Below are 24,993 nucleotides of genomic sequence, written 5' to 3'. Positions count from 1 at the left end.
AATTGTCCGAGTGACGAGAACCACTAAACCCCGGGTGGCCGTTGCTGTTGTGCGGCTTTTTACGAAGCTGATTTTGCGGGGGCGGAGGGGGGGGGGAATGACTCTGAGCAAGTGCAATTGGCAAGGTCTGAAGGTGGAATGGGGGGGGGGGGGGGAGGGGGGGAAGCGCTTCTGGCAGCGGCTCGTCTCCAAGCAAAAAACATGCCCCCGATGCAATGTCAGCTCGCAGAGGTGCGGGGTGGGGAGGGGGGGGCTCGGCGTTACCTGGTCAGCTCAGAACCGCAGGCAGGTTAATCAGGTGAGTCGTCGGGGATTTTAAAGAAGCCGAAGCCGGTTTCTTTGCTAGGAAAGTCTACAACACCATGCAGGGACATTGCAAAATCTTTACACACGCCTCCTTTAACTGGGCTCCCGCGACCTCCGCCGGCGAGGGGGGAGCCGCCAGCGGGCGGCAGGCCGGGCGGCGGGGCGGCGGCGGGGCGGGGGGCGCGGGGGACGGCAGCGGCGGCGGGACGGGCCCGGCGGGCGGGCGGCGGCGGCGAGCGGGCGGCCGGCGGGCCCGGGCCCGGCTTCCCCGTCCCCGTCGGCGTCGCCGGGCCTCCCTGCCGCCTTGGTAGCGCCGGTCCGCACTCGGCCTGACCCGGGACGTCACGCCGCCTGTCTGTTTTCTCAATGATAACTTGGCAGGAGAAGGGGGAAGCGGCCGGGTTTTTCCTGGGCTCGTTACCGGGTACGTGCACGTTTCTTTTGCATGCGGGTGGTGGGTTTTATTTTTTTATTTTTTTATCTCTCTCTCTATTTTTTTTTTTTTTTTTCCTAAAGCGAAATAATAAAGCGCCGGGACAGGAAATCCGGGGCGCGGCGGGGGCTGCCGCCCCGCGATGGTGGCGGCCGCTCGCCGGCGGGCGCGGGGGAGCGCGGCCGAGGGGAGCAGGCATGCGTTCATCTTTTTGTCTTTCATTTTACCTTCAGGGTGACATTCAGTGCCGGGCGAGCCTCGCCGGTCACCGCCAACTCCCACCTGGAAAGGAAAAAAAAAAAAACCAAAAACCAAACAAAACCCCCCAAACCGTAGCGATAAGCGAGGGGAGGCGGGGGGGGGGGTGCGTGTGCCCCCTTCCCCGGCAGCCGGGATGCGGCGGGCGGCCGGGTCCTCCGGCGGCGGACGGGACACCTCGCCCAGGGGACGGCGGGCACACAGACACGCCGCCAGCCGCCAGCAGGCCGTTTGCCGAGCCACGGCGGGGCGGGGGGAAGGACACCACCAAAAAAAAAAAAATAAAAAAAATTAAAATTTAAAAAAAAAAAAGCATCCGGATGCAAGACGGAGGCAGGCGAGGAGTAACGCTGTTGCCGTGCAGGCCCGGCGCCGCGTCCCAACCCCCCAACCCCCAAATCTCCTCCAAGCCCCTGCGGGGGGTGATGGGGGGGCGGTAATGGGGAGGGGGGGGAGCCCCTCACGCAGGGATTCCCGTGGGAGCGGGGTGAATTTGGGGCGCCCCCGGTGCTGGGCAGCGCGGGGCCGGGGGCGGCGCGGCGGTGGTTTGGGGACTCGCGATCACAATGGCGTCGCTGCTGAGGAGAGCCGGGGACGGGCGCAGAGCCTGGCAGGGCTGAACCGCGGGCGTTCGAACCCTCTTCTCTCCCTGCCCCGGCTGCCGGGGTTGCCGGGCGCCGGTTAGTGAAAGCAGGACCGTTTAGGTTACAACAGAGAGGGAGCTTAGGCCCGCAGTCAGCGCCGAGGCCGGCGTGACCACGGTGCAGGCCGCGAGCGGTGTTAATGAGTAATGGTAGGGGCTGGCAAGCCACCTGCATCTTCCTTCCTTCATTTTTGTACTTTTAAAAGGCAAATCCTACCTGAATGGCCCCGCTAAATTCAAGGGACCCTCTTACACGTTAGACTTAACCTGCGTGCAAAAAATATTTCCAGAGGTAGGCCTCACTTAAGAAAGAAACTGTCCATAGTGGTTCAGACTTAATTGCTTCTGTAGCTAAAGATCAGTCGTTTCATGTGCGCTGTTCGTATCCCGGGCTGCTGAGGTGCCACACCACCTGCCCAGTGACCACAGAGCGTCCCAGCAGCGCCCAAAGTCAAGCTTACCTCTTCCATGCTGCCTTTCCCACCACCTATTTTAATAACGAGTTACAGCATTGCCGATACACGTGTAACTAGCCGGGTGGAGTTCACGGGGGGACACATGTAGCAGGGCTGAAACTCAATTATTATTTTGCAACTGCCTCAGTTTAGCCTTAATATTAGCATTAACGCTTTCATTTTCCTCATTTAAATGCAATAAAAAAGGGAAAATTGTCTTTGCTTAATATTGTTACTAATCAGGTTTTGCTATTGCAGTTTCTATAAGGAGATAAAGTCAGGGAGAAGTTGGCATACACCTTTTCTGTTGCTGGACTCCGTGCTCTCGAACAGCACCTTATTTCAAATGGTGAGATCATCTGTTGCAACTGAAAAAAGAGTTGGGGAAAGAAATCCTTCTCGGAATATAGTGCAGTCCAAGCATCATTTTAAGGAGACTGAAATTCAAAGCTTTGTTTTGTTTTGGGGTTTTTTTTTTGTTTTTTTTTTCAACCCAAGCTACTCAAGATGCTTTCTGGCTTGACTAGAAAGACAAGTTTGTTTTATGTTTTTGTTTTGGAATTGGTTTGAAATGCTTTTAGACTAAATTCCTACCCGTCTTAAGTGTACTGCCTCAGCAGAGTACAGAGTACATTACTGATAAATTTTTTTGGTAGACTTGAAAAGCACTGTGTACGGCTTGATTGTTGTCTGTATTTCGCCATTCATTTTTAAGTGAGGCCCTTCTGATTGATGTGGGGAATTTGTTTAAACGGATGAAGGGTATGGCATAGCTACCCAAGATGCTACTTGCAATTATTCCATACCTCAGCTAACAGGGAGATTTTTAGTTGTGATTGTTACACTTTTAAAAGTGAATTAGTTAATCAAATTGCTATTTTTGGAATGCACTTAAAGGAACATTAAAATGCATTAATTTCATTAAAATAAATGAGCAGATAGGCAACAAAACAAGTATTAGTCAAATAAGCAAGATCTCACCTATGGAGCCAAATTCAGCCCTAGTGAAATCAACTGAGTTGTGCTCGTCTACAGCATATTTAATTTGGCCTCCGCCGTCACACAGCTGACACTTTATTTGCTTGTCAAAGGCGTGTACATTAAAAATGTGTGAGCCATGCTTCTCCAACGTGTTTAACCTCTGAAGTTAAATTCACCTGTTTTCCATTTAGCTCAGCTGCACAGCCCTATCGCATATGCAATTTTTGGTGTGCGTACACACCAGAAATGCAGAGAGGCTTTCCCAACCCCAGTATTAGTCTAAGGGACGTGAGTTGTATCTGAAGTGAGGGTGTGATGAGGTGGATTTCAGCAGAGGCTGTTCACAACCAACTGCATATATGCTCCAGTTAATAGGCTGTACTGAAGTCTGTGTTACCATCTTTCATTACTGCTGTTAGTCATGCCAGTGAGAGTAAAGGAGAGGTTGGTATGTCTATAATCATGCGTTCATTTGCTATGTAGATATGTCCTAAGAGCCTCTCAGCCCAGGAAAATTATGTTGGAATAAGGTCGGATGTGAATGTAAAGCAGAACTGTGTTCAGATAGCTTATTCATTCTGGAATGACCGAGTTGTTTCCTGGTTTCACTTAGTCCACTTTCAAAGTGGATTAAGATAATTCATGAAAGTGAATTCTTATGCTGGCATAAGATTGGTCTATACATGGGTTTAGTCGAGTGTAATTACTGCAATGTACCCAATAAGTGTTTTGGAATAATTTGGTGTGTAGACAAGTCCAAAGTCCCACAGGTGAAAACAACAGAGTTTAGTTTTTCTATATAATATGAGGTTAATTTAGCCCAATGTATGACCTGCTTCATTCCTTGTGAAGCACATTTAATTCATTTCAGGTTTTTGTCTCTCAACAGAAAACCCCACAACAGCTATGTATTTGTGATCAATTCCAGGATAGCAATGCCACGTGCATTCCACTAAAAATAAGCAATTTAACTAGAGTACACTCTGAGTAAGTTCTCAACTGCCTTAAAGCAGACAATAGGTTCTTTACTGGAGAAAATACCAGCTTCTCGATCATAAATATTCAGAGCGGGTTGTTAGAAATAAAAGGAAAACCAAAACCAAAGCTCTGCTCTGTCCTCTTAAGCATCCATGGCCCACTTGTACTTTTCACTGCCTACTATTCAAAGCAGTAGCACCCCTTCTAATTCAACAATATTAGTTCCTGAATGAGGAACCTCATAGAAGGGTTTACAGAACAACAGGGCCTTCAGAAGGCACCTTAAGAATAGAGAGATTATTTATAGTTTGCTTACAGAGATCTGAATCAGGAAGAGCCTACCTGAAACTCAGGCAGCTACTCCGCTCTGAATCGGGTGCATTGTATCACTATGGGCATACAGGAAAGTTACCAACAGGATAATGAGAACATACATACAGATTTTTTTGCAACTTTGTGCCAAGCAGAAACTTTGTCAAATGTCGTTTGGTCTCATTCTGTGCCACAGATCTCTCTGGGAAGAGAGGTGACTCTATGACATAAATTAAGACTGCTAAACTTTAAACTCAAGGTTGGTTGTTGTCGTGTTTTTTTAGGGAAAAAAAATAAGAAAAAAATAGACAAGAAAGAAATTATGTAAGCTCAGCTAGTAAAACAGCCAATTTTTTGAAAGAAGCATAAATATAAAAACTAGATGGTACAAATTGCTGACCCTTTAAACACTGACATGGGAAAAGCCAATAAAAGCTATGACGGTAAAAAAACCCAACTCCTACTTTATGTGAAAGGCTGTAATGTGGGAAGGCAGAGGGTACCCAGGGGTCTTCCCTTACGCAGATGAAGTAGTCCCACTGCTCCGTGTAACAGGCCACAACTGACGCCATACATAAGATTCTCATTCCTAAGCTTGATTCGTGATTACGAGCATGGCTTTGCTCTGCTGTACTGGTCTTGATTGCAGGTATAGGGAATAGATTTCATGTACGATTCCCTAACACTGAACCTGCCTATTTAAGAAGCTTTCTGGTAAGAAAGTAAGCATTGAATAAAGAAGGTAAAACGTGGATAAGCAAAAAACAAGAAATCAAGTTCTTCTTTAATTCTGTTGCGATGGGTAACCTTGACCATGGGCCTACTCTTGATACTAAGGCTCAAAGTGGACTAAGACTGAAGGCAAGGAGAGTTTTGGACCATATAGGAGCATGCTCAATCTGAAATCCCACTTGTATAAACAATTGGATTAGGTTATTCTACACTCTGCTTCCACTGAGAGGTCTCTGAGTGTTGGAGCCACCAGCAGTGGTAGGGTATCCCGGCTATCCCTGGCTCCTGTCATTACAGGGGAATTACTCATCCAGTGGGGAAGGCGTCTCTTAATCTCTGAGACGATGGCACAACACGCGCAAGAAGAAATCTCAGCGCACAGCCAATGCAATGGAATGAAGGATCCTCTATGAGAATTGGTTAGTAGCACCAGTGTTTAATATTTGTCATAACAACCACCGACTGTTTTGTTTTTTGTTCTAACAATGTGAATTATGCATTAAACATTAATACAAGTGAGTGTACTTTTCTTTTGATCTTCAAGCATAATCATTTCTAATGAGAGTTTATACATAAGCATTGAAACAAATCCCTGAGTCATGTGAATTTACATTGGTTTTACTCTGTGGGAAAGATATCCCACATGGATTACTCATGTCTGTAAAACATAACATAAATCAGAAGAAAAAAAACGAGCTTCAATTTGGCTGTTGGAACATAAATATCTATGTAGACATTTGGCTTGTACACTAGTGGTAATGCGATGTTAAAAAGTTAATTTATCAGAGATCAGGATTCAGGGTGGGGCCCTCACCTAATACGAGATCCAAGTCTGCTCAGAATAAGCGAGCTCACCTCTCAGTTTCTGCAGTCTGGCTTCTAACGAGAATCAAGCCTAGCGTCAGAGGAATTTGAACTAACTCCATGAAGCAGTAAAGGGATGAGAATTTGGCTTGCTTGATATAGGCAAAAGTTGCCAAACTGCCATCAGCAAGTAATAATATTGCATATAGGTAGCAGCCAAACTGCACAGTGCTAAATGGCACCTTTCCAGATGCCCTTGACAGCCGGCTGGGGTGCAAGGCTGACCCAGTCCGGACCAACTCTGGAAACTGCTCGGCCGAATCCGATACCTGCTCCTTTCTTTTTAACATCAGTCACAAACGTTGCATTCCATCAAAATATAAACACTCTGGATTGTATAACGGCCAAGACAGTTATTTAAAATACAAACAGAATTGAAGCCCTTTCCCCTTTCACGTGCTACACAAATACAAAGATAACTAGCAATTAACAGTCTTCACTTAAGCAACCGTGCTGTGTGTGCAAAGTACGTGCGACATACTGGGGAAAGTGCCGGTACAAACCAGTATGTGATGGGCCTGGTTCCTGAGTATGTGGGTGCTGACTGCAAGATTTCCAAAATGCCTCTTGCCTCTCCAAAACAGATCACTAGGCCAAAGGTTGCAGAAGAGGAATGGCTACCAAGAAGGTCTTACGTTTAATGGCAGATAGGCTCTATCTATGATTCAGGTCACAGCTCAGGAATTCTCAGAAGCCTGTGAATGTGTTTTATTCTTAATGTTTACGTGCAAAAGGAGTCCTGGAAGCCAGAGATCCAGGATTACCCCACATAATTCAGTGTTCTCACAGGAGGCTACCATCATGCTCCTTGCTGTTCCTTCTCTATGGCCTGAATAACCTCAAACACTGATGGGTAGAGCTTCAAAAGGAAGAGCGGAAGAAGCCTATGCATAGAATAGTGTATAGACTGGAAGAAGAGGAAACATGAAACCTTTCATCCCTGAACTTGAACTCTCTAACTGCTACGTTTTATATAAAGACAGAGGAACTGATACTATTGCAGTTGAGAAGAAAGCACCTCTTCCGGTGGAATGTGACACTCCATTATGGAAACCCAACACTGTGTATGAATTAAGCCTTTCCTGAGGTTGCAGAACTTCACCTGGCATGTGAAGTCAAAATATGAATAGGTCAGTATTGGATCTTAAACAAATTTGGACTGACGGACCTCAACTATGTCAACTCCATCTAGACCCTGCTGGAAGCACATTGACAGTATCCAGCTTCAAAAGTTCAGTGAGTCTTCTGACTTCTCAAAATCTGTAAGTACATCCCCAAGCACACACAAAAAGTTGTACTTGCAAAGATGTGATAGATACAGGTAAAAAGCGGTGTAGGGAAACTTGTAGGAAGGCCTTTCTTAGCATCAGTCAGGGTGACAGAGCCTGCTGGACCCTGGGTTCCCAGGGTGCATTCACAGCCCTGGAATGCCAGCTGGAAACACTTCCCTGTAATTTAGCTCATTTGGTGTGCATTAAAGATACTCGTTTCTAGAGCCCTATGTGAAATGTGCTGATACTAAACCCATCCTTCCTCTTATACCTGCGGGTCTCTAGCAGGTGGCCAAGAAGCTGATGGGAAGGAGAGGACACCAATTTTAACCTAGTTGTTCATGATGGAAAATGATGAGAAAAGTGAAAAGATCTTATTCCACAGACCAATGCAATTACTTATGTTTAACTGCTTAATCCCAGTCAGAACGCTGAATTCCATTACTGTATATGAATGTCATGGTATGGTGAAGCCTTATTCGGTAATTAGCTGGTCAGAGCCACAAACTAGAAACCAGATATGCAGCCAATGAAAGCCGGCATAGCTCTCGTGACATCAGTGGAGTCATACCAGTTTATACTACCTGGGGACCTATCTTCAATTTCTAATAAAAAAATGAGAAATTGTGTCTTTTCATGATATTTTGGACACACTATACAGCAATAGCAATAAAATTAAAAGTTATAAATATTTCTATAGCCAAGACAGAAGGAGAACCAATACAAAATCTTTAGCAGTGAAATCCTACGACCACGTTATTATGCATTTCAGCGTTGGAGCCATGTGGATTGCTGCTTAACTTTAGGGCAGCAAGGTAAGCTCATTTTCTTGCCTCTGTCTTCTTGGTTGCCATTAGGGCTGCAACCTTCCCATCCTCCTCATGACCTAATCTCCTGGTACCACCCCCAGGGAGAGGGGGAGAAATTGCACCATAGGTGTTTTTCCATGGGAGGATGTCTAAATGTGAAGGGAAACAATTGAATTTTAGTGACAATTTGGGGACTCTGGAAGTTAATTTCTGGGCAGCGTAGAAATTAGTGGGGCTTGCTGCTGCCAGGACCTGCGTGCTCTCCTCTCCTGCTGACGTCAGCAGGATTACAGGTCCTCAACTTTTTGCAAAAATAAGTCCCCAAATGCCAGGTCCTTCTCTCGTGCCACAGAAGGCAGGGTGAGAGACCAGCTGCCATCGGGCCCAACTGAGTTGCCCCGGTGTCAACGCAGAGCAATTTCTACAAAAATTAGGGTAACTGCTCCAGATTTAGGCTCACAGAGATGTGTTCTCATTAGGTGTTTACAGCATAGGATAGCAACATTGTTCGGGGTAAGAAGGTAATTTTGTTAGGTGCCGTACAAAACATTTCATCGGATGAAGTTCCTGTATCCAAAAGCCCTACAAAAACGGTTGCGGGGAGAGCACTGCAAACAACAGGATATCCTGGGAAGAAAGTATGCCAGTAATTGCAGCAAAGGCGGCCAGCTACAGAGGCTTTTCCTACGCGCAGGGTGATGATAACTCTGCCAAGGAGGCAAGTTGTTTATTTCCTTTTTAGCTATGATATTTCCATTGCATTGCTGAATCACAGTTCCTTAACAGCTTACAAACATAATGTTTATAAAGCTTTAGAGACCTTGTGATATCTAAGACAATATGTCCCAGTTTATCTAAATATCTATGAAAATATGTAATCTAATAAGTCTGGGGGGTTGTTTTGGGTGGAGGATTTTTGTTGGGTTTTTTTTGTTTTGGTTTGGTTTTTTTTTTTAATAAGTTTAGTAAAGGAGGGATAATTTTTGGTCTTGTTTTTGGCTTCTTAGAAGATTCAGGAAGGAATATAAAGGATGTCCTCCAAATCTGTATATATTTACTTGTAGATAACGAAATAGAAAATAAAGAGAATAAAAGATGCTTCAAAATAGTGCCAGTCGTTTAATCTGCTCTGTAGTTAGATGGCAGAGTTTCAAGCATTTTCACCAAAAGGAGACCCACTGCAGAGTACTGTCTTTTTGATTTGGAGCTTGACAGTCATAGCCCCGAATAGGTCATGAAAGGGATCAGCCTTCCCCGTGTTACCCCTCTGCTCAGATGGCAGCTCCAACCAAAAAAGACAAGAAAAGAGGACAGACGTAGCCACCTGGCATTGCCTTCTTGCACAGAAAGAAGCAGGCAGGGGAGGAGGGAGCTGGTGGCCAGCCAGGTGTGGCAGAACTCGCAAGCCAGGCTGCTGAGCTGGAGCGCGTCCTCTGAATGAAGAAGCTAACGTTGGGGAACTGCTTCCCTTGCAAACACCTCTGTATCCCCATTTGCTTTCTCCCATGAGATGGTGAAGCACGCCTCTTATTTGGCTGAAAATTTTCAGCCTGGTGTTGAGTATGTTAGTGTCTGTGTCCACCAGCACACTACAAGACATACGTAAAACATCATTGCCGGACGTGTTCTTGAAGTTCCCTTGTGCTGAAGCCAGTTCTCATGTTAGTTACAGGAGAATTAAAAGAAACCTCAGGGAGACTGATATTACTGACTCTGTTATCAAACCAGTTTTTCCAAACTGACTAATACTATTCTTTATATATGCTACCCAGAGTTTAGTTGTGTCCATTATTTTCTCTATTCACTTACTTCAATACATGTAATTTTACTTTGGGCAATTTGTTGCCCTGTGCTATTGGATACTGTGGTACGGTTCATTACATTAGAGCAATTTTCCTAGTTAGGAGACCACCATAATGTTTTGCTACCAAATTTCTGCTGAGAAGTAAAGCCACTAGCTCATGAACACCCCATCCAAGTCCTTCTAGAGCCATCCTGAGAACTCCAGTGATCCCCGTGCTACGACCCCTGCATTTATCAGGCTTGCACACAACCTGAACAGCCACAGTCTCAGCCCCTGCTCTGAGCCTTTGGGACATGGATGTTCAGATAAGACTGCAGAAAAATAAAAACCATGGCCACAGTCAACAACCAATTATTTTAATAGCTGTTAATATAAAACCATATTCCTAACCCTGACTTGTTACATCCAGATGCGCGGTAGGATACACGGTTTTGCCTGAATCATTTTTTTTTTGCCTCTTTTTTATGAATAATGACTTTTTAAGAGGTTGGTGTATTAATTTCCAGTTGTTAGGAGACTGTTGCTCTACATTCCTACCTGTGCAGATAGGATATCACATTGTGTCTAAGTTACCAGGGCAGTATGTTACCCAGAGTTAACATCCAGAAGCAGTTTCTTCTATTCCAACAGTATATGCTGCTTCTTGGTACAATTCTTTAGGTACAAGCCCAAAGAAAATGGCCCTTCGCTATTTGCCACTACACCTCAGTTTCTCTCTCCCGTCTTTATGCTGCTGCAGAGCACGTACAACATGGGATGCTAGTTTTCCTTCTCGTGGCCTCAGTGCAATAAATTGCTATGCAAGAGCAATTCCCACTGATTTCAGGTAATTCTGCTGTTATACTCACAAATACAGGAGTTAACATTCAAGAAGTTATTTGGGTACTGGAGAGATAAACAGGTCTTCCAATCCTCCTACAGGTGACCACAAGCTACAAGTTTTATAGACATTTGATGTTGCCACTAAATGAAAGTGTGTCACAAAGCTCTTGAGAAAACAGTCGGAACAAAGTTTTAGTAGTTTGTTAAGGCGTCATAAAATGCATGTGCTTTGTGAGGCTACAACCTGTGTGTAGCAGGTGTACGCAGCCTGCTCTGTATTTCTAAATCCATCACCAACATATCATTGGGAACTTGGGTTTCTGAGAGTCACTCTCTCCGTGCCTCAGTTTCCTTATATGAAAGTAAGGGTTATGTCTTTCATATACCTCAGATGAATAGATCAAATTCACTCATTAAATGTCAAGTATTATAATCAATCACAGGTTTACCATGTCTGTTTTAGGCAAACATTTTAAACTATAACATCAAAATAAACCACTCATAAAAAGTTAGGTGTGGTTGCAGAAGCTCCAGACTGTGGAACACAAATCGCAGCAATTTCAATGGATGCGGTGCCAGACTTACAGATCAGATGAACTTCCATGTGATCTAAAGATATTAGCTCTCCAATGACAAGTGGTTTGGGCTTTATCTTCTGCTAGTTTAGGAAAGATCTATGCCAGTCCCATCACAGTCACTCCATTACTTTTCCACTCACTTTGAATATTTTTCTATGAATGTTGCTTGCTACAAAACAATCAATCAAAAAAAAAAAAACCAACGAAAAACCACAAACAAAAAACACCCCACCAAGCTCCCCAGGATTTAAAGGTTAAAACTATTGCTTGTTTTTCCTCTTAAAGAATTTTGATTTTGCCGCATTGACGAAAGTTTATTTGCTAGCTAAGGGGTAGTAAAGGAACAGAGAAATAACTCAGTCACTATGATCACTCTTACATGGGTCTGTTACTGGTGATCCTTCCTTACATAAATGGAGTTGTGCTTAAGGAAGGTGGGATGCTACAGTTTCAATAAGTTCTTCATTCTACCAAGACAGACAGCTTCGGACCCATGAAGTTCCTCTTTTGTGTAGCACTTCCTTTAAAACAAGTTTGTCTTCTTGAGTAGATTTTTCCCTGGCTGTAATGTGATATATATATACACACACAGAGAGATATACGCGTGTCATAGATATCTATATATAGATATCCATCTCACTTATTCCATTGGACAGATGTTTTACAGATTAGAAAAAGAAAAACAAAAAGCCCAAATTTATCTATTGTGTGTATAAGAAAAGGTAGTATTACCAAAGTTAGAAGTATAAGCTCCGTTTATTTCTATTTTTTGCCCTGAATACACCACCACCACCTACCCCAGAAGTCCCTGATGTCAGTAGCAGTATATGTACGTGTACAGCTGCAAAATCTTTTGATTTCCATGTGTCAGTGGAAACCAACACAGAATTACTGTATTTTTTGTCACACGTAAAAGATTCAATCGGCCTAAAAATATTTAACACTTTCTATTGGTGCAAAGACATCATAAGAAGAGCTCCAGGTATCTTCTGAACACAGAGGAGTCACTACGCTGTATCCTACTAAAATACATACTACTTCCCAAATTTCTCAAGTGGACAATATGAATAGGGAGGGAGGAGGGAAGGAAATTATTCAGGAAAAAATCCAAGTTAGAAACAGAAAAAAGATTTTCTAATTTGTAATTCAGAAGTCTGCACTTTTTTCATTCCTTGTTTAAAGATCTGTATTTTTAATTACAAATTTCAAGTATATTTTAGATGTCTCGCTGTTTTCTTGTGAATATGAAAATATGAAAGAATAACGTAAAAAAAAGTTAAATAGTGATATAATTTGTTCAGAAAGCATTGACTGATAAGCATATGCATGGAATTACCTAGTTCAGTTCTACTCAAACATTTTCCTAACTGTAAGAAAACGGGCAAGTTCCTCACCCATTTTAACAGTCATCATTAATGGATGTTAAAACTAGCAACAATTAATTGGCAGCTTCCCGAGACGGGCACCAATGTAAGGATTTGTATTTGATACATGTGAAAAAAAATATAAAAAAATCATTGCTGACCTGCATTTGGATGAAGGTTTGAAATAGTTAAAGACAAAATACCAAATGCGTCACACATGGACCTGATAACTGTTTCCAGGGCCAGGCGGAGCTGGGGAGGGGGGAGACAATTATATCTATTAATTAGAAGTCTATGAAAAAATTAAGACCTGAAACCATAGCTTTCAACAAAGAAAATTATGTTACTTCTATTTATTTATGCGCAACAAAACCAAAATGCCGGCCGGGATTTCTGGGCATTTCCACAACCCAAACAGCAAGAGGAGGCTATTCAAAGTCACAAGAGTTTTGGTGTTAACTGCAATGGAAACAGAACGGAGTTTTAATCAGTTACTTAGAATGAACTTATATTGATTTATCATCTTTTCTCCCCTCTGTGCTCAAAAAGCCAGAGCCATTCATGCATTACTGATGTACGTTCAAAAAAAGACACACATAGGCAATAACATACTACTCTTGCAAGTGTTTTGAGGGAGGGAGATTGCGTGTATTATGCCAGTGCTGCTGCACCTTAGGGTCACGAGTCGCTAAGAAAATACAGAGAAATACTTCCTTTTGTGCTTTGAGTAAGTCGTCTTTGGTGACAGAATATAAATATGGGGAAGTAATTTCTAAGATCATTATTACTACTCTATTAAGAATGACAATTTTTGAAACAGATTAAATACTTAGATGGAAACATGTCATTATCAGCAGGTTTTGCTACAAATGTATTTACTACATTCAATCAACATCCTAAGCATACTTCTATACCTGCTTGATGAAATGAGCTCCGGGTCCTTCATATATGGCATAATAGTAAAAAATAAAAAAGACCTAAATTGCTATTTATTCAGCAGCTGAATCTGAGCCAACATGTACCATTATTTACCGTAGTTAGTGGTAATTTTACACATGTAGTAAGCACATAAGACCCTTGCAACATTTGAAAGCCTGAGATTTACATTATTCTTAAGATTGTTTTAATTTTAAGTATATACCAATAGAATAAAACACGGGCATTTACAAAGGAAAAAAACCCCACTCTTAATTTTGTTAAGACTGAGATAAAGTAATAAAAGAAAAGAAATACAATATTGAAGTTGTTAACCCTCCGTTCTCAACAGAACTCCTACAGTTATATGCTCTCCTTTCCTTTCTGGCAGGATCTAATTTTCTGCAGGGATATCAAGGGGACCGCTGCTCTCCAGTTTCCTAAAGTGAGCACACCAACATCTGCTAATGCAGTACGATGTGCTGTTTACCTTGCTTGTAAACTTAAGGCTTTTCCATTTAAGAACTGTATAAATGAATCAGTATTCATTCACACCTATGTCTAGAGGTATCTATTATAAAGCAGAGACTACTCATTTTTCATTTCCTGCTTATTCTGATTTCATGCCGTATTCCTTTTCACCGATGCTGTTCAGAACTGCTTAGATATAATAACAACGGCAAGGGAAGTGAAAACGAAAGCAAGGTATTTTTCCCCTCATTTGCTGTAAGTATTTATCAACAGACAAAAGTGATAAAAACTCAGGGGTGAGAGGTCTTGCCGGACATCTCATTTAAACAACTCAGTAGTTTAGCGAACTACTGCAATTCAGTAGCTTTGTCCCCTGCTCCAAAACCCAAGACATCAAAATCCCAAACCGTCTTTATATATTTATATTTGCCCTCTGAAACACAGTGCAATATTTAGTAACTTGTATTCAACCTCAGACTTTCCAAGGGAAGTAGTAGGGGTTTGTCTGTTGGTTTTTTTGTTTGTTGGTTGTTTTTTTTTTTTTAATAATAAATTTCTCATCTACTGAAAGGAAGTATATGTATGCCAGTAAAAAGTGTGAGCAAAAAGGGAAGATTAATTAACATGTGAATAAATGCAACCACCCTTTCTTCAGTGGATGCGTTTGAGTCAGAAATTATTTTTTCTCACACTGCAGAAACCCACTATTTGAACAAGTACCCACAAACATCGCTCGGCCCTATAATCGTCGTCAATACCGAGGCAGAAGCAACAGTTATTGATCACACACAACATTCTGTAAGACACATTTTTTTCCAATTAAATTTATATTCTCCTTCTTGGATGTCTGTGTTTATTTAGTTTTGAACACAACTGCAGCTTTGTTAACTCCTGTGGCGATAAGTCATTTACAGAAACTGTTGCTCTCAGTAACATTAGCTATTACTGATTATAGTATTGCTTAAGGCAGATTCCTTGTTGTAAATGGCATTGAACATTTTTATCTGGATATTGCAACAACACATTATGAGCACTGGGATATAAAAAGAATAGTAAGTAATGCGGTTGGCCTCTGGATTTAAGCAATAAACTAGTGGACTTGTGCGTGGAGACACACTCAGCTAGAAAATCAAACTATCGCCAAAGCATCTCATACAATGCCTGTATCTGTCTCTACTTTGCTAGTGACCGATCATCACATTCGACTGTGAACCACAGTCCTAAATAATAAAGGTCAAAATTTTCAGGGACGGCTTCTGGGTTTGAGTTTCCAGCTTGAAATACCTAAAGCTGGATTTTCCAGTTGCGAGGTTCCCAGACTTCTCAGTGGGATTGTATCCCCCTCAATATCAGGAAAAAACAAAGCCAGAACAGGCCCCGCATCACTTCGAATCAAAACCCATTTCATCTGAAAAATTGAACCTGGGGTTTAACATCTCCAGAAGGATGGTATGAGCCCTATTAGTGTACACACGTTACAAAAACAAAACAACAACCTAAACCATTTCTTTAGTCAAGTCCAATCTTATCTCACCTCATTTCTCAACTTTGTTTTGTTTGATATCAAAGTAATGTATACAAATTTTGGAAATTTGGCTCACCATAATAAACAATTTTAGCCTTTTTAATTAATCCAAAAGTACTGTGAATATAATATTTTAAAAAATAATTTTATAGGATCTCTACATATATAAAAATAGTAAATATTTGTGGTCAGTCTCTTGATCACACGAAATATGAGAATTACATTCAAGCAGCTTTTTGACAAACGCCGAAGTGCTGTGTTTATCCACTATATCCTCAGTTATAAAGGTGGGAGCGTTAACAACGCTGTTAGGGCAGTCTGCTGGAGTTCAGGACTCAAATCTGGCTCCGTCTGTAACCTGTTGTGACCTACTCCAACGCACCATACTAAAACTTTCTTTTACATCAGCTTTCCTAATACCTAACTCACCCAAATAAACTGTTTTCCTGCTTTCATATATCAGGGGGAGAGGGAAGAATCCTGTGATAACTGATATTTGCAGTTATTGGTGATTTCTTAGTGCAAGGTAAAATAAGCTTGTAGTTCTCTAGCATTTAATTATTAGTAAAGACAAGATAAGGCTACACCATTATTGTACTGAATGAAGAGGTTTTCCTTTTCCAAGGAAGTTTTATTATTATTGTCAATACCAAATCATGCTGTGATCTCCCATGAACCGTGCTAAAACTGTCTTTTAAGCTGCGATGTTGCTCTATGAGGATATTCTATCTGCTTTCAAAGTAAGTGCCGATTTGTTTAACTCCTGACAAGGCTTTACCATAGTCCTGTCAAGCAAGCAAGGAGAACACCGAAAAGAAAGCAACAAACCCAAATCCATTCTGGGTTCATGCAACTCAAACCAATATATGTGCCCTAAAATTTAACGTTCAGAAATCCTTCGTCTCTGTGACCTACCACCTCATCTCATTACAATGTGTTCACCGATTATTATTTCTTTTTCCTTTTCCCCCAGAAAGGACAGCTGCCCACCAGAACGCTTTCAAACGGAGACAAGTGGGGGCCCGGTCCCTAAGGGCCGTGCTGTAGCCATGGGAGCCCCATCTCCCCCCTCTGCCCCAGCATCAGTGCAAGGGCGGCCCGGCTCCAGCGCGACACACCGGTCCCTTGGGCAAGTCAGACAAAGCGGCAGAACTTGGGCAATGGCTCGTAGCCCCGGTAAGGAACCCCCCCGCCGCTTTTCCCTGCTCCGGCATCCACTTATTTTAATTCCTCAGCTTTCAGCAACTTTCCTCCGCACCTCCACCCCTCCTGGAAACTTAGGGCAAACGCCGAGGACGGGGAGAACAAAGGGGCAAAGAACAAAGAGCCGGGGAGGGGAAGGGAGGGGAGGGAAGGGGAGCGCTCCCCCCTTTCGTGTCAGCCCGGGGACCCTCCCCGCCCGCCACCGCCCCAGGGGCGGCCCTGCCCGCCCGCCGCGGAGCCCCAGCCGGCTGCCCCAGCGGGGGACGCCCCGGGGTGGCTGTGGGCCCCCTGCCCGGGTTATGAGCCCCCCCACACACACACACTGCGAGAGCTTCCTCGGGGTCTGGTTCGTGCCCGACCGCGAAGCGCCCGCTCCTGCCGTGCCCTCAAGAGCAACGATGGAATAACTCGGCGGGGGGCCGCACCGCTCCCCCCGCCACGCAGCCCCTCTCCACCTGCCCCAGCCCTGCCCTGCCCGGCCTGGCCCGAGGCCCCGCACCGGGCGCACGGATCATTCCCGGGAGAGCAACACGTGTCTGGCCCCAGAACCGCTGCCGGCACTTCCCGGAGCCGGGGCCGCTCCGCGGGGCGTCTTTCGGGGCTTTCAGGGACCGCAAGAAACCAGCGAGCGAGAGACCAAGGCGAGGGAGCTTTTCGGTTTCGCTGCAGAGGTCCCGTTCGCCTCGCAGCAGCGTTAAACTTTTGTTACAGCGTCACCGAGCACCGTTTTTCAGATGGTCCCCTCCCCCTTGCACACCCCCTTACCGAACGCGATCCTTTTGCAAACCTCCTGCTCCCTCGATTAGCAGCGAAACACCCCTGAAAGGCTGCAAGTGCCCTCGTTACCTGTTGCTACAAGACCCCAGCCCTCCTACGGGAGGGGGCAATTAATTCTTTTTTTTTTCCTTCTCTCACCGTGACCGTGCTGCGCTGGCTGCAGGTGGCCCTGGGCTGGGAGAGCCCAGCCGAGGCGTTAAACCCCGGGTGGCTGCTGGCAGGGACCGAGCGAAGCCGGGGGGGGGGGAGGTTTGGGCAGGACGGGCAGCAGCCACGGCAGCCCCCGGAGCGGCGAGCGGTGCCCGGTGCTGCTGGCCAACTTCAGAGCGGAACCGGGGGGTAGGGAGAGGCCACCAACGGCTGCAAGCGAGCGAGCGGGGGGGTGTGTGTGTCACCGTGTCATCGGGTTGCCAGGGGACCACATGCACTAAATGGCATCCTGCAACTACCTTGTAGAGAAGGACGGGGAATTATCATTCTTCTTCTCGGTCAGGCACTTCCAAATTAAAGAGTTAATTGACGCCGTTCTTCATTTGAGTAATAACCAAAGGGAATCCGAGATTTACCTGAGAAACTTTCAGAAGTTTTTTTTTCCTTTCTTTCTTTCTTTTTAATTTAAGCTAGAAGCGAGCTAACAGAACCTCACTTTCCCGAAGGAGAAATTAATCTAGTCCTTAATCGCGAGAGGAAACAAGCAGCGAGCACGGCACCGGCACAGAGCCGGGATGCGATGCCCACGGGAAGCGGTCCAGAGGCGGTTCCGAGCGTAAACCGGGCTGGGCGCTCCCCGAACCGGCCCCGCGACGGGCCAAACCCCGCGGAGGAAGAGCCGCCTCGTCCCGCGAGCCCCTGCCGTGAGCAACCCTCGTTAGCGAAATCAGAGAAAGGTGGGGAATGAGAGAAACAGTTTAAAAACCTGAGGCTGGCAAAATGAGGAGCTGAGGTACAGCTGTGACACGCGTTTGCGTGAAACGCTGCCCTGGGAACGGGAGTAAAACTTCAGCCCAGCCCGTGCGCTTAGTTAACTAAAGCCAATTACTTGCCTCCATATAAAAGGTTTCGCGTATGGTTACATGTGAGGAAATAAGAGAAGCTCATGAGTCTGTTTTTGTTATGATTTAATCAAATAAATTAAAGGAGAAGGGTAAGGAAACGCCCAATTTGGAACTTCAAAAAAAAAAAAAAGGGAAATAAAAAAAAAAAGCATTAGTTTTGAGGGACGCTCTCTGTCCAAACCCTTTCCTGCTTGCACAGAGCAAAGCGAGCCTCTCGGAGTCCACTCATCTCATTACTGCTGGTTGTTTGGGGTTTCTTTTTTCCTGCTAAAGGAGTAACCTTTCATAAGCGATTGCAATTTCGGGGGGGAAAGGGTGAGTAGGTGCCAAAACAAACTGGGGGTGGGGCAGAATTTTGCGTTTCAAGCAATTTAGCAAACAGCAATTCTGCTTACAGCAGAGAGGTAGGTGGATACTTGAAAACATCTTCCACCGGGGTGTCCTACTTTAGCGATTCTAATTAAAACAAAGTTTAAAAGATGCAAAGAAAGAGCAAGCTTCTTGCTTTATTTCCAATGGGCGTGGGGGATACCGTCAGGCACAAAGTGCTTCCAGCTTGTTCTAACGTGCACCTTTGTTTAAAAGAAAAAAAAAATCAAGATCGTCCTCTGATTTCAACTAATGTATTTTTAACTGGATTTCTTTCCTCTGCTTTGTGTGATCTGATACCCACCGTGTAGCCCTGGCCCACTTTCAGCCCTGCGGGTGCCCTGTATTGTATGCGTGTCTGAAAGAAAAAGGGAAAAGTCTTCCATCTCACACTCTGGTGCCCTATACCTGTGCTTGGGAATTGAATCGTGTCCAAGCTAGGGGTCAGCGAAATACGGATCCCATTCCTCTTCTCCCTGCCTAACCCGAGAGGAGCCGTGACTTTGTAGGTCCAGCCTGGCTGTGACCGTCCGGCACCTTGAATCAATAACGCAGCCACTTTTCTGACGCTTCTTTTCCACGGCTGCTTATTGAAAAGGAGCCTTTACTGCCACCTATAAATAGCGCTGGATCCAAGTCACTTTTTTTTTTTTCCTTCCCCCTACGTAAAGCAGCAAAGTTATAACCAAGATACGGCAAGTTCTTCTTGCTATTTTGGAAGGGCTCGCCGCCGGAGGGACTGTGCTGGGGGTCCCGGCTTCAAAGGCGGCTGCGCTGCAGCCTTTGAAGGGAGCCAGGGACTCCGGCGGACCCAAACCCAGACAGACACCGGCTGCCTTTGAACTTTGTTCACAGGCGTGTGAGGGAGAGGAACAAATACCGATACTCACCGTGCTCTTTGGCTTTCCAGGTGTAACTCCGTCTCTCCCTCTTCCTTGAGTATAAATGAGCAGAGGTTACATCCCGGGCACACAGTATAATGCCCTGGATAACCCCGGCCCTGTTAATTTAATGCTAGGCTAACCTGAGAGTGTGTGATTGGAGCTCAAGTGTTGTTTTAGAGAAGCGCCTCTCCGCGCCGCAAGCAAATTCGCCTTCTCTGCCCACACCCCGCCTTTCCACGCGAAGTCTCCCAGCCCTGCATTCCTCCACGAACCAGGACACCCACCTTCCCGAGAGCCACGCTGCCTACTACGGATTGCATCCCGCCCCCCCCCGCCCCGCGTCTCGAATCAACTGTGCGATTTCTGAGACCCACGTGCCGTGCCCCTGCCCGCTGCGTGGGGCTTCGGTTTCACGCACGCTGTGCCACGCCGAGCTCTGGGACTGCCCGAAGAGCCCCGAGACCTCGCGTGGGGAAGGAGCCAGGCGGGGGGGGGACGCGCCGCAGCCCCCCTCGCACCTCGCTGCCGGCGGGGAAGGGGCGGCGGGGCCGGGGCGCTCCCCCTCTCTCCTAAATCGCTGCCGGAGCGCTTCCTACCTGCCGGCAGAGCAGGCTGGGAGCTGACGGACCTGCTGTGCGCGGAGCGATCAAACCCCCTTATCCCCCCTCTCTTTTTTTTTTATTTATTTCCCTTTTCATTCCCCCCAATGGGGTTTGATGAATACAGCTCGTTACTCGCGCTGATACCGGGTAATAATTGTCCGGGGGGGGGGGGAGGGGGGGGCGGTCTGAGCGCTCCAGGAAAAGAACAGCGGAGAAAGAGGGAGGGATACAACCTCCGTTATCTCCCTGTCGGGGGATTCCCAGCCGGCTCGGACTCAGGGGACAAGGCGATCGCTTAACAAACCCTCCTCCTCCTCCCTCCTCTCCCTCCACCACTCCTTCCTTCCTTCCTCTTCTCCGGCACATTTTCTCCCCCGCGCTCGCCCACGTTTCAGTCCTCCTCTTCGGGAGGCATAAACCGTGCAAACTCAAACTAAAAAGAGAAAAAAAAAAGAGAAAAAAAAAAAGAAAGGTGGGTGAAAGGGAGGGAGACAGGAGAGGAATAAAAAAAAAAAAAGAAAGGGGAGGGAGGCAGAAAAGGACAGAAAGTGTCTGTGCCTGATCGCTGACCATCTGTGCAAAAGGTGATCATTGTTAGGTACTCACATGGCTGGTGGCAGAGCAGCTCTTAGCAATTAATAAGTCTCTCAGCTTGAGCTCTTCTTTCCCCTTTTTGATGGTAGCGCGCTCTGTGTGTGTCTCACTCACGCACACACGCACACACACAAACGCGATCAGATGCTTCAGGACCGGCCACTTTGCGAGGGGAACAACACGGGAGGGTTTGTATTACTCCAGGTTCGTGTGTGTAGCCTATAAATAGCGAACTTTTTGATGGAATCAGCTAACAAATGAGAGGAGAAGGCGTAATTTTGCGCAGGGAGCCCCCCTTTCTCTTTGCAAGATTAAAACCCCCCAGGCAGCAGACAGAGCTAAAGTTGTGGGTGTGTAGAAAGGATTTTCTTCACTTTATTGTGATTGTGCGCGAGATTTTTGTTTGTTTGTTTATTTGGGGGGTTGTTTTTGTTTCCCTCCCCCTCCCCCCCCAACCTATACGTTACATCCTCCCTCCCTGCCTTCCCAGCCAGGGGCACGAACTGACCCGGATTAGCACCGGCTTTAACTCCAAGTTGGAAATACGGTGCGTTTGCGGGGGTTTTTTTGGTTGTTTTTTTTTTTTCTTTTTTTTTTTTGGGCGGGGGGGACACGACACACACACACTCCACGCGATATCGGGTGGAAGTGAAGGAGGCGGGCAGGCAGGCTTTCCTCTGAATGTGCCCTCACTTTGAAAGCAAGTGGGGAATGGAAAGAAAACAGGTCGGAATTATTGGGGGGGGGGGGGTTGAGGTGGGTGGAAGCCGTGGTGGTGTTTACTTTGGTAGGGATGAAGTGTTGGCCCGGGGCTTTGCGTTCAGCCACGGAGCGATGGATCCCACTGCTGGGAAAGCCTTGAGGAACAGTTGTCTGCCGCCGCGGGAGGGAAGCGGCGGCGGGGCCGGTCCGACGGCTCGGCCGGGAGAGGTGTCCCCCCCCTCCCCCCCCAGGCCGGGACCACGGCGGGGGGAGCCCCCTGCTCCAGCGCCCAGCCTGGCCTTCCTCGGGCAGCCCCTCAGGCTCCTCGGTGCCGGCTCCCCTCTGCCCTCCCCATTTATTGTTAACGGGCTGAGCGGTATCGGCATTTTTGGCCTTCCCTCATCGCGACAGGTACCTGTCTCTGGAGGACATTGATTTGCGGGAAGCTTCAGGCTGGGTCCCTGTCAGCAGAGGAACTGCCGCTGATAAGGATCCTACCGCGGCAACTATGAAGAGGTTCTCTCCCCTGACAGGTACCTGACAGGGCTGGCCGGGGAAGAACTGCTGACCTGTCTAAAGAAATATATCTGTGTCTCCCGGAATGGCAGGACAGATGGTGCCAGTTCGCGCCGCGGCGACTTTTTCTCGCCGGCATACACTGAGCGGAGTTGATGAGTGTTTTGTTTGTGCGGCAGGGAGGTAGCGCTGCCCTCAGACACCCCCTGGCACCGACTTTCTGTGAAATGTCCGCTCCTGTAAAGCCGCCAGTGCCGCCGAGACGCGAACCGCCGGGGCCGGGGGCGGGGGGGGGCCCGCGGCAGCGCTCCTCGCTCGCTCCTGCCCCGTCCACGCATACGTGACCTGCCGCAAAAACGCCGAAGAAAGCGGCTTTTAGCGCGTTTGCTAAAGCCGCGTGCGGCGCCGCGACCCCCTCCCGCCCCCCGGAATTGCCCTGAAGGTGGCCCCGCGCTCGCCCCCGCGTCGACCAGCGCCCGGGGGGTGCGGGCAGCGGCGCTGCGGGCAGCGTGTGCAGCGCGGGCAGCCCCTCACGGGTGGAATCGCCCCCCCCCCCGCTTCCTATAGCTCTGCCGGGCACGGACATACAGCGTCCATACGTGCCCCCCGGGCGCGGCGGGGTGCCCCGCATCCCCGGCGAAGGCTCCCGGGAGAAGCGAGGGGCCGCCCGAGCCCCCCGCAGCCCTCCGCGCTCTGTGCCGGGCTCGCTGCAGCCGTTCCTCTGCCCGGCGCCCGGATCCTCTCAAGTGATTTTTAGCCTGGCGCGCCGGTCTATCCATACACATTTCCAATCTCATGGCTCATAAACTATTAGCAAAGGGATTTCATTATTCACCTTCTGTATCCTACGAAGGAGAAAGAAAAAAAAATATATATAATACAGGCTCCTAGTAACAACGAGACCCGCACTGGGTTTAAATCACAGCCCTTGCCGCCGCCGCGGCGCCCAGGGCGGCGGGGCCGAGCGGAGCGGAGCGGGGCGGCTCGGTTCCGTTCGGCTCGGGGCTGGCGGCCGCGGGGCTTCCGTGCCTCCTCCGCGGGGTTTCTCCGCCCGGCGCTGGGCTCCGGCCGCTGCTAATTGTCCCGGAGGGACCGAGGAGGTCAGCCTCGTAAGGAGGCAAAGCGACCCCATGAATTGCTTTTTACTGGGCGCGGAGAAAATATTCCGGAGAAAAGAATAAAATCTTCGGGATGGAAGGAAGGGGGACGGCGGCCTGACGCGGTCTGTTTTCCTTTACCCCTCCGCAATAAATGACATTAGGAGTTGTTTAGTTCTCCATTGAAACCTGACAAATGAGACCCCGGGGTGTGAAGTGCAGGCTCCCCGGTGCGGTGCGGTGCGGCTCGGGGAATACGTTGCAGCCAGCCAAGGGTCAGAGCCCGGCGACGGCGCGACACTCGGCGGCAGGGACCAGCCGAGCCCGGGGGGTTTCAGCGGCAGCAAACCGCCGCACCGAGGCCTGCAAAGAGCGAGCGTCAGGCTAAGCTGCAGGCAGGGCAGGCAGGCGAGCAGGCAGGGGCAAACGCACGCCTCAGCAGGGCAACCAGAGAAACATCGGACACGATCCAGGCAAAGTTACTGAAAGCCTGTGCTTGAAACAAACAGAAATGTGAATACGGTGACAGCTGAGTTAGTTTCTTTCTTTTTTCCTTTCTTTTTTTTTTTTTCTCTTTCCTTTAAGAAATGGGATGCAAAAAAGTTTCGACCAGGAGGTAATTATAAAAACCAATATAGCGAATTTTAGAGAGAGACCCACTTCGCAATTTTACACCGAGGAGCAAAATATTCCAGCGAAGTCTGGGGTCATCGCCGACAATGGAGCAATGTTCTCTCCCTGTTTAATATACATGGTGTGGGAAATGAAGGGAAAACCTAGCTAGCACCTGTAGTGCCAAAGGAAAAAAAAATCAAATTACTACATAATATTTTGGGGCTATTTTGCAGGACACTCTTCAAAAATAGACCCATATTTAATTATACCTCTAATGATTTTTCTCTGAGCGACTGCTAGTTAATATTAAGGAGGAAATGGGGTTTCTGCTGAGTTTTTACATTCTGATATCTTAAAATTAAATTCTTTATGTTCTTTATGTGTTAATCGCGCATCTGGGACTGCAAGCCACCAATCTGGACCAACTTTTAATTAACACGTCGACCCGCCGAAGAAGCAAACTCCCTCACAAAAAAAAAAAAAAAGTTATACCTATATATACCTTGCCGGATCGGCATGACCCTGGAAGCCCCAGGGCTCTCCTCCCTTCTTTTTTTAGGGGGGAGGTGGTGTCCGAAAGGGGCGAGGAGACGCACAAGTGGCGCTGGGGTTAAGCCCCCGCCCGCCTCCCGGGGCCGCCGCCGCCCGCGCAGCCCCGCGCATCTTGCGCGGGGCTGCGCGGGCGGCGGCGGCCCCGGGAGGCGGGCGGGAAGTGGGATGGCCAGAGCTGCTCTTATTTTTTTTTTTCCCCTTCCTTTTTAATTTTTTTTTCATTAATTTAATAGGCTTTTTTATTCCAGTACAGACTTCAGGCAGGTTAGATGCGTGACTTGCCCCCCCCTCCTTTTATCCCCCCTCATCCTCCCCCAACGCAGGGACTGAAGTATGTTACTGCCAAGTTGTACTTTAACTTCTCCGCAGGTAATAATTAAAGGGCTTCTTTCTAAACCTCTTCCCCCCACAGAAACACAGGGGCTTGCTTTCGCAATAGATCATATTGATCACCCACGCGGGCACGCTCTCCTCAGAGCCGCCGCCGCCGATCGTGAGCAGCAGGT

The 24,993-nt window shown here is 47.1% G+C and overlaps 2 protein-coding genes and 1 long non-coding RNA gene across 18 annotated transcripts in view; 2 read left to right on the top strand and 1 right to left on the bottom strand.

The window, feature by feature from the left end:
• The window catches only part of ESRRG (estrogen related receptor gamma), a 407,888-nt gene extending 386,789 nt beyond the window's left edge, over nucleotides 1-21,099 (bottom strand). For 6 of the 15 annotated variants that reach the window (XM_054194197.1, XM_054194179.1, XM_054194198.1 and 3 more), the window contains exon 1: nucleotides 265-448. Coding sequence is in view for 1 of the 15 variants with exons in the window: in XM_054194182.1 (XP_054050157.1) it covers nucleotides 21,018-21,019 (2 nt within the window). In the remaining 14 variants the exon portion in view is untranslated. Of the gene's footprint in view, nucleotides 1-264; nucleotides 449-966; nucleotides 987-19,815; nucleotides 20,023-21,017 lie in introns of those variants that run through there. The other 9 variants (XM_054194177.1, XM_054194186.1, XM_054194175.1 and 6 more) reach the window with 4 other exon arrangements.
• Nucleotides 532-1,060, top strand: LOC128906643 (uncharacterized). Its single transcript, XR_008465263.1, has 2 exons — nucleotides 532-730; nucleotides 973-1,060. It is a non-coding gene; the product is annotated as an uncharacterized LOC128906643 (long non-coding RNA).
• On the top strand, nucleotides 1,471-18,891 carry LOC128906642 (skin secretory protein xP2-like). Of its 2 annotated transcripts, XR_008465262.1 has the most exons (3): nucleotides 1,471-5,517; nucleotides 16,495-16,697; nucleotides 18,122-18,891. XR_008465262.1 is itself a non-coding variant. In XM_054194201.1 (2 exons), the coding sequence occupies exons 1-2, from the start codon at nucleotides 16,454-16,456 to the stop codon at nucleotides 18,397-18,399; spliced, it is 522 nt and encodes a 173-aa protein (XP_054050176.1). In that variant the 5' UTR covers nucleotides 16,337-16,453; the 3' UTR covers nucleotides 18,400-18,891. The 2 variants fall into 2 exon arrangements, 1 of the variants encoding a protein (XP_054050176.1); XM_054194201.1 differs by lacking the exon at nucleotides 1,471-5,517 and having other exon boundaries at nucleotides 16,337-16,697.
• Nucleotides 21,100-24,993: the final 3,894 nt, after the last annotated feature.

This window comes from Rissa tridactyla, chromosome 3 (genome assembly GCF_028500815.1).
Source record: "Rissa tridactyla isolate bRisTri1 chromosome 3, bRisTri1.patW.cur.20221130, whole genome shotgun sequence".
NCBI lineage: Eukaryota > Metazoa > Chordata > Aves > Charadriiformes > Laridae > Rissa > Rissa tridactyla.
The sequence above is the reverse complement of the archived record's forward strand: the minus strand, read 5'-3'. Positions and strand labels throughout refer to the sequence as shown.

What these genes read in the sequence shown, in the direction of transcription:
- LOC128906642 (XM_054194201.1), top strand. Translation starts at nt 16,454, where the DNA reads ATGTGTTCACCGATTATTATTTCTTTTTCCTTTTCCCCCAGAAAGGAC. An exon ending in GGCAATGGCTCGTAGCCCCG is followed by an intron (nt 16,698 to 18,121) that starts GTAAGGAACCCC and finishes TTTTAATTTAAG; the next exon opens with CTAGAAGCGAGCTAACAGAA.